The 8,883-nt window shown below is 40.4% G+C and overlaps 3 protein-coding genes across 3 annotated transcripts; 1 reads left to right on the plus strand and 2 right to left on the minus strand.

The window, feature by feature from the left end:
• Nucleotides 1-1,113: 1,113 nt before the first annotated feature.
• K441DRAFT_569312 (cytochrome P450) lies at nt 1,114-2,930 on the plus strand (the record flags this gene model as incomplete). The annotated part of the gene is made up of 6 exons (XM_067643858.1): nt 1,114-1,450; nt 1,509-1,779; nt 1,831-1,896; nt 1,942-2,376; nt 2,442-2,687; nt 2,759-2,930. The coding sequence occupies 6 exons, from the start codon at nt 1,114-1,116 to the stop codon at nt 2,928-2,930; spliced, it is 1,527 nt and encodes a 508-aa protein (XP_067502150.1).
• Nucleotides 2,931-4,095: 1,165 nt separating this feature from the next.
• K441DRAFT_726455 (uncharacterized protein) lies at nt 4,096-4,873 on the minus strand (the record flags this gene model as incomplete). The annotated part of the gene is made up of 4 exons (XM_067654144.1): nt 4,096-4,311; nt 4,356-4,490; nt 4,600-4,701; nt 4,793-4,873. 4 exons carry the CDS (start codon nt 4,871-4,873, stop codon nt 4,096-4,098), a joined length of 534 nt encoding a protein of 177 aa, XP_067502151.1.
• A 420-nt stretch (nt 4,874-5,293) lies between these two features.
• On the minus strand, nt 5,294-5,533 carry K441DRAFT_569545 (uncharacterized protein; the record flags this gene model as incomplete). The annotated part of the gene is made up of 1 exon (XM_067643869.1): nt 5,294-5,533. A coding segment is annotated over one exon (240 nt), but the record flags the coding sequence as incomplete, so codon positions are not given.
• Nucleotides 5,534-8,883: the final 3,350 nt, after the last annotated feature.

Here is an 8,883-nt window from a genome sequence, read left to right on the forward strand (position 1 = left end):
ACCTACCGTTTTGAAGGGGGGGTCCTGGTGGAACACCGTAGAACAACAACACGACCAGGTCGATCGATTCTGCCCATTTTTGACCCATTCTTACCATCACGTGATCCAATTCAACATAAAGCCTTATATATTATTAGCCATAGTATTAACAGGCCCTGGGCGGATTACATAACTATCTAGCGACGCTCCTTTCTAGCGAATCGCCTGTCGAACGAACGCCTTCCATCAGGTGGAAAGCACCCCTGCTTTGGCGTCTAGAAGAGGCGCTTACATCCTAAAGATTGCGCCCGGGTGGGCCTTAAAATCGTCGACCTGGCTGCGCCCGCCTGGTGGAGTCGACCTGGTCAAAAAAAGTTATCGAACATGGCCTTACGTGGACACTAGTTAGTCAGATATCCCAAAAACCACTAAAAATTGGAAAAACTGCACCTTAATATCTTAATAATGACCTAATAATAAATTCCAAAATTCCATAATTAGCCTTTTATACCTATATTAAGACCCTTAATAAAATTCTAGTATAATAAGCCTGGCCGTTATTAAGATATTGGGTTTTAGCCCCTAATCTTAAGCTAAATTATAATACAAGGGGGTGACATGAGCGGGCTGCCCGCCCTCCCTGCAAGTTTTGGTGGCATTATAGTAGCGTCCCACTAAAATGCTGCTGATATAGTTATAATGCCACCAAAACTTGCAGGGAGGGCGGGCAGCCCGCTCATGTCACCCCCTTGTATCTCTAGAGCTACTTAATAGATTACATAAAAGGCTAATTATAAAATTTCGGAATTTATTATTAGGCCGTTGTCGAGATATTAAGGTGCAGGTTTTCCGATTTTTAGTGGTGTCCGACTAACTGGTGTGTCCGGCTGAGTGGTGGAACACGTTACCCTGCCAGAAGCTCACAAAGATCTACCTAAGTAGGTGCCCTGTACACATTAATTGTGTGAAATGACGATCAATTTAGGAAGATGATAAACCTGACTAAGTTATAAATCTCGGGACAACTGATGATAAAGCTACGCATATAGCTTGATGGGCCCACTTCGAGGTTTTAATGCTATCGCGCCACTTGCTTCCATTGCATCCTTTGCTTGTCAAGAAATCGATTCCACTATGGCGTACACGACAAATGGCATTGCAATCGTTGTCGTATTGTGCTATACTATAACTCTTCTCACCTATCGCCTAGTCTTTTCTCCGCTCGCGAAGTTCCCCGGGCCTAAAATCGCAGCTGCAAGTGGCTGGTACGAGTTCTATCACGACTGTTGGAGAAATGGCAAATACATCTTTGAGATCGAAAGGTTGCATAAGATATACGGACCGATTGTTCGAATCAATCCGTGGGAACTGTCTATACATGACCCGGAATTCTACAAAGAACTATATGTCTCGGGAAGTGTGAGGCGGACAGAGCTATACAGCCACTTTGCGGAAGGCGTTGATCTAGAAGGTAGGCAGGATACAACTCCTCCGCATTCACGTTGTCTTTCTTGCCTAACATTGAACAGGATCTCACGTTTTGACAATCTCGCACGAAGGTCATCGTGCACGCCGTAAACCGCTCGAGCCATATTTTTCACGCCTTGGTATAGCTAAATTGGAACCACTGCTTCACGAGCATGTCGAACGGCTTCACGATCGCTTGAACAGATACAAGGATTCCGGAACCGTCCTTCGTCTCGACCACATATTTACGGCGTTTTCGGGAGACGTGGTTCATAACACTTGCTGTGACGATGAATCAAGATTCTTGGAGGATCCTGAGTTTGCTCCACACCTGTATGTTTCCTTTCCGAGGGAAAAGAAGGCTTTGCGTGCTGAACTTGAAAGATACAACATGCTCCACACATTCCACAGAGCGTTTCCTCTGTTCATCGGATTTCCGGTTCTAATAAAGTATGGTTAAGACTCTTGACATGGAAACGCTTTAACATCAAACAGGCTTGCATTTTTGATACCGGAATCAGTCCAAATTCGGCTGAACCCTGGCATCAAAGCTCTCCTTGATGCCAAGAATCTCGCCATCCAGCATATCCGCTCAACTAAGCAAAAAAAGATCTACGAAGGGGATGCCATTGACTCCACAGCACGGAAATCACTCATACATCATATCCTCAGTAGCTCGCTACCCGAGTCTGAAAAGTCGGAAGAGCGACTTACCAAAGAAGTACAAGTTTTGCTCGGTGCTGGCACTGTGACAACGGCTACGACTTTGGCTTTTATCTGCTACTACATCCTTGCAGACCAAAACATTCGATCAAAATTATGTGAAGAGCTTAATGCCTTCTCTGCAAGTACGCCGGGAAAAGCAGCCAGCTGGGCTGCTTTAGAGACCCTGCCATTTTTGCAAGCAGTCATCAAAGAAGGCCTCCGGTAGTCATCCCCTCTCGCTGAAGCCGAAATTTCTGGCTAACATATGCCCTTGCTTACATTCTACACAGTCTGAGCTTTGGTATAATGCACCGACTACCACGATGCTCACCCGATGTCCCGCTGAGATATAAGAGCTTCACCATTCCCCGCGGTACACCTGTCGGTATGAGCGCCTACCTCATGCACATAGTTGAAGATGTCTACCCGGAACCATTCTCATTTCGGCCTGAGCGTTGGCTCGGTGATATAGACCCGCGCATGAATCGCTACCTTGTCCCATTCGCCAGAGGCTCAAGAAGCTGCTTAGGCATGAAGTAAGTACTCTTGAATCTGGATGCTCGGAGGCCTCTACGGTCTCTGCAAAGGACAACGTTAACGCAAGTAGTTTGGCAATGGCTGAAATCAACCTTGTCATAGCCTCGCTCTTTCAGAATGACGCAGTAGGGATGCGAATGGAGCTGTTCAATACAGATGAAAGTGATGTGGAGCAGGCGCATGACTTTATGATTCCAATGCCCAGATTAGATTCAAAAGGGGTCCGCGTCCGAATCTGTTAGTGTGGAATCAACCGATCGCAGAGACGAACATGGAAGAATCCCTTGCTTGATAGCTGCAAGGCATCAAAATTCTTCAAATACCCGAGGCATCCTTGCGTGATTCAGGATTCTGCTGATTTAGATCGTGAGCGCTGTTGCCTGAACTACTAATTCTTTACAAATTTCAGCCACGATTATTTTCAGCATACATGGGCAACCCTAGTTTATACTAGTACTAGTATACTAGGATTACTAGGATTACTAGCCTTGGCGCTAGGCTTGGCACACAAAATCAATGAAGCTTCTGTCGATCGGTAGTCCGTGCACCGATTGTAAGAAAAGAATGATGACTCTGTCTCATTGCAAGAGGTCCTAGAACTTCATTATATACACAAAGTAGATGAAAAGACTGACGTCGACACTGACGTTGATACTGACGTCAATTTGAAACTGTTACCCCATAGCCATTTGATCGACATTGAGTATAGGGTAATGGAAGGGTAATAGAAATAGTATGAAGTCATAAGGTGTAGGTAACTAGAACAGGAATAAGGTAGTCACAAAAACCAGACCTCGATCGACAGCTTCAAACCCCCATATTATCGCAGTCTTGTATACAAAGCATGGTGTTGAAGTACTACTAGCTACCAAACCACGGAATCTCATTGATTATCTCATCGGTAAACCTTGGGATAGCCTCATCCTCTGCTGGATCCATTACCAACCCCATACCCTCGTCAGTAGATAGTTGAATGAGGCCTTGTTTGATCTAACTACCGACACACTCAATCATCTCAATACTGATAGGATTGAGGCGCAGTCTGTCCCAACTACAAGTCCTTCGCGCGTCTGAAAAAACCCTCTCTGCTTCTGCAGATTCCGGTGGTATTAAGAGTATAGAGATAGCCATACAACTCAGCTTTGGATAGCGGCGTCTCTGCTGCGGACGACACTACCATTGGAGCGGTGTCTCATCTTCATCCAGTATCTCAACCTCGCCTTTGTAAAAGGCCTCAAAACTATCGTAGTCTACCGGCGTTATGGTGTTTGTAACGCTGACCTCGCTTTTTAACCGATTGAATTCGACAGATTCCCGCTTTCTCTTCTTCGGACGCGGTGGTAGTAGCTCTGGCATCTCCGGAATCTCATTACCACTTAGTAATACTATGCTCTTGTAGTCCTTTACCTAAATTTGAGTGGCCTTTGCAACCGCTGGCTTGATCCAGGATGGATGCCAGTTCTTCTTAATGTAGGTAAGGCGCTTTAAAGGATCGAGAAGGAGAGCGGCGGTATAGACAGGGACCTCGTCAGAGCGTTTGTAATACTTGTCGATAATAAACCATCCTATTTCAATTGAAGTGAGCATTAGATCGTCGCGAGTAGCAAGGGACTTGTATTTCATCTAGTAAAACGTCAGTAAAGGTACAAAAATAAGATTTAACGGACCTTCTGCTGTTCGTAGTGACGGAGGAGAATATCTATGGTCATAAGAGCAGAGGAGATAGATGATTTATCGCCCTCGCTGTATAACGTCGCGGCTGCGAATAGTTGTAGAAATAGGTGCGCTTTCTGTAGAAAATCCTAATCTTCGGCAGTCAGATAGTTATCAGGTCCTAGGTTAGCTTTATTCTCTGTATAGAAGTCTATTATCTTATCCTTTTTCGCCAGAGCCTTAGTAATAAGCAAATACTATAAGCACCACCGCGTCTTGTTGTCTAGTTCTAGACGTAGATTTACGGTCCTTTGCTATAGCTTTACGCGAATAGAACTGCCTTTGATCCACTTTGTAAGGCTATGAAGTTGTTAAAGTGGTGGTAAAGCTTCTAGTTGATCAATTTTCTAGTGTTAAGGATCCTGACTATCGCAACTCTGACTACACTCACGTCCGCGGCGATTTGAAGGTGTTGTGAGGATCTTAGTAAAGCGGTCGAAAAGCTCTTCGCCTGGGATAAGAGATGAGGCATCTAAAGCTGCTTAAAGGGCTTCTTTTGAAGACGCGAGAAGGAAGGCTTAAAGGGATAGATTGATGATATGACCAATACAGCGGACGCGGCGTTCTTTGGCGTTGAATTGAATCTAGTAAGTAGACAGTTAGTTAAGGACTTAGAATATAAAGATAACCTACCTAGTGGTTTGAAAGAAGGCAAGATTTAAGTACTTCTAAGCATATATCGTTTGAACTCGCGTTATCGCCATCCAATTTTCGATGTAATTTGATGCTTCTTAAGAACCTAAAGAATGAGGTTTGCTTAGGCCTTACCTAAGTAATCGTCTGGACATTCAACGAGTCCCAGAAGCGCCTTTTAAAGCCGATATTTATAATCAACCTATTAATCGCAGACCCCAAGGAAGGAGTAGTTGTGAGGTGAGGTTTAGAGGTCAGATTAAATATAAATCAGACCATTAGCCTGCGCAAGACTAGTTTGAAGCTGTCGAAGGTAAAGGTCGTAATTTAAGGCTATAAGACGAACCGTAGAGTGACGACTAGCAACTAGATAAGACTTAATAGCTGGATTATAGGCTAGAGCTAGTTGTCGTAGTACTGGCCACTTAACCGTAGAGAACGCGACTCTGTCTACTATAAGTAATCTAATAATAGCTTCTCGATAAGCTATTGGATTGAAGATGCGCTATAGGGCTTTAGTTAATATAGTAGTTTGAAAATAGCTTAGGATTGACTGCTGTTAAATCTCTGGCGAAAAGGATAATAACGGAGTGATTGTAGATAATTAAGTCTAAAGGCCTAGAATTAGGATAAAGTATTCGACAATAATATAAGGCGTTATTTCTATATGGAGAAGATTATAGGGGATTTAAATAATAATAATTCATTGCTTAACGTCCGATTTGGATCCCTATTAGGCCTACGCAGACTACTCCTTATTTACATATAGGGAGAAAACTCAAATTAAGAAAGACTTAACTTAAGAAAACCCTATAATCCATCTCCCTACCTTTTAAGGCTTGCCTATAAGGCGCCTGTAAGGCGCCTACAAGTCACCTATAGTGCTCCTACTACCTTACTTTTTAACCTCTTTAGGAACCACTGCTGCCGTAATAAGCCTACGGACGCGCTAGTATTGTATACTTTACTCTACTACTATAGAGTTATTAGGGGCCGCCCGTTGCTCGCCCCCCCGCCCTCTATTATTATTTCCTTTATAACCTAAAACTGGTTTAGTATATTTTAGCTAATAAGCCACTAGGTAACCACCTTAAGGCCTTTTTATATTAAGAGTAGTATCTTATAATTCTCTATGCTAGCTACTAAAAGTATTACTTCTTAGTTAGTGCGTAAGGGGCATAATAGTATTATATATTTTAGTATCTGTCTTAGCTAGCTATATTTACATCTTAGGCTACCTACTAAGATACCTACCTAGTAGAGCTAGTCTTTTAGTCCTATTATTCCTATTCTTAAAAGTGTTACTATTATATTTTCTACCTTTATTAGGCCTTCTTAGAGCCCTAAAGTATTTACCCCCTATAGCGTTAACTATACTACGGCTTAGGTTCCTCTTACCTTAATTAGCCTTTATACCTTTAACTTTTATATACCTTTTTAGCGTTAGTTTAGCTAATATTATATTACGGTAGATAGTTTCCTAGTATTCTTTTATACTCTACTTTAGCTCCTTTTTCTCTCTTACTATTATTCTTACTGGCCTCTTATATATCTTTCTTCCTCCTCTATATAGGCCTAGGCCCTAAAGTAGTACTATTTTTCTTCTACTTTCTTTACCTATTTCTCTAATATATCTTCCCTACTTTAGGGTTATTAGTTTATTCTCCTATAAGGCGCCCTAAGGTCCCTCTATAGTTTATTTAGGCGTATCTTAATATACTTTATAATATTAGAGTTATATTCCTTTTACGCCCTTTATATTGCAGTGGCTTTAATATATAGTTATAGGGGGGGAATATTAGCTTCCTTCTTAAGCAGTACTGTAGCCGTTTACTTATATCCGCCTATTATACTCTAAAGGTAGGCTATTTAGACCTTTTAGAGTGGTTTAAGAAGTAATTTAGGGGGGCCTTTCTTAGATTCTCTAATGGCCCAGATACTAGACCTATATATTATGGTTAGCCGGATAACTACTATATATAGTAGGCGTAACCTCTAGAAGTATAAACCCTATATAGAATTAACAATCCTAGATAATGTAATATACTATACTTAGTCCTTATAGGCCGCTTACGCTATATATACGCTCTACTAGAGCTTACTATCTACCTATACTTCTAATACTCTTAGGCCCTAAACTAGTTAACCCCTAAAGCCTTAGATGTAAATTATATGCTAAAGATCTATAGATTAGTTGCGTTTTCTTATAAAATAGATTAGCTAGTATTTCTTTAGTAAGAATTAGACTCTATATTGTCTTGCCTATTTTATATAGGTATTATATACTTTTTCTAGTGTTTTACAATTCTTTACGGCTGTTGGCCTATATATAATTAGGTTTATATTATTAACAAAGCCTATCCCCTAGGTCGCCCCTTTCTTAAAGGAGTTAAGTAGGTTGCTTATAAAGAAAAGGAAGAGTATAGGCGAGAGGGGTAATTCTTATAGTATTTCTATTATAACTGTAATAGGGGGGATTTAGTATTCGCTAAAGACTAGTAATATTTCTTTTTAATCTATAAACCCTTAAATAAATTATATAATCTATTCTAGGAAGCCTTTTGCCCTAAAAATATATAGGAGATACTTATGGAGTATATTGTTATAGACGCCACTAATATTTAGGCTAAGCATTAATACTATAAAGTCCCTTCGCATCGCCTATATAGATTTAATAGTAGTAGTAAGTAGTATAAGTACTAATAGTGTTAAGCGGTTCTTTCTTGCCCCTATTTAGCTTTATAGTAGTAAGGTGTATTCCTTAGCCGTATCTACTATATAGTCCGCTATTACCCTTTTTAAGATCTTACTTAGGGTATTCTCTAAGGCAATAAGGCGGTAGCTCCCTAGGAATAAGTAGTCTGCTTTACCTTCTTTATATAGGATAAACGTTATTATAGCTCTTCTAAGTCTTAAGTAGTAGCCTATTATAAAGTATACTTTAGCTATATCTATAAGCTATAGTACTATTAGTAGTCTGTAGGTCTTTATGGCTTTATTTAAAATCCTATCTAGTCCTAATACTATATTATTTAAAAGGCGGCTAATAGTTCTGGCCATTTCTTCGGTTATTATATCGCTATTAACCCTTAGGCGAGTTACCGGTGCTTTACCTATAATATTACTAAGGTCTACTAAAGCTAGTTAAGGGAAAAATCTTTTTATAAGGATCTTTGCCTTCTTATTATTATTGCTTATAGCTAGTAATTTACCTAGTCTTTATAGGGGCGGAAGGTATAGGTCTTCTACTAAACGTCCCACCTTTCTCTTTACCTATTTTGCTATTTTTTAAAGACCTTTGTTATAGGGGAGGCTCGGATTAATAGTATGCTTATTTATAAACTATCTCCAGCTATTCCTTATTTCTTTTTTTAGGGTATTTTTTAGCTGGTTTTTTGTGTCTTTATCCCTTATATAGATAGATTCGTCTATAGAAGGGTGGCCTAAGCTTAACTAATTGAAAAGCTGCGTTCGGGCGTATGTGGTGGTTTTTTCTTCATCTAACGCGACAATTTAGGATATTGAGTAGGCGGAATAAAGTCCTTATCGTTAGTTGTATGATTTCTAACCATATTGGTGGTTTATTTAATTAATGTTCTTTGTTTTATACGCACGGGCTATATCCGCACGTCACCTATCTATACAAGGGATATTATCTCTCGTCTTTAGGATTATAGCTATTTATATATATTTTTCTCACTTATTATTAGCTGGCGATAAGAATTGTATATTATACGGACTATGCGTATCGCGTATAGGGGCCCAGTTTTAAGACTAGGTAGTGCTCTTCTAGCCTATTTTTAATTACTGCCTAAATCCTTTCTAATCTTTAGTTGATTTCCTTAGGGG

The sequence above is a fragment of the Cenococcum geophilum genome, assembly GCF_001692895.1.
Source record: "Cenococcum geophilum 1.58 unplaced genomic scaffold K441scaffold_31, whole genome shotgun sequence".
NCBI lineage: Eukaryota > Fungi > Ascomycota > Dothideomycetes > Gloniales > Gloniaceae > Cenococcum > Cenococcum geophilum.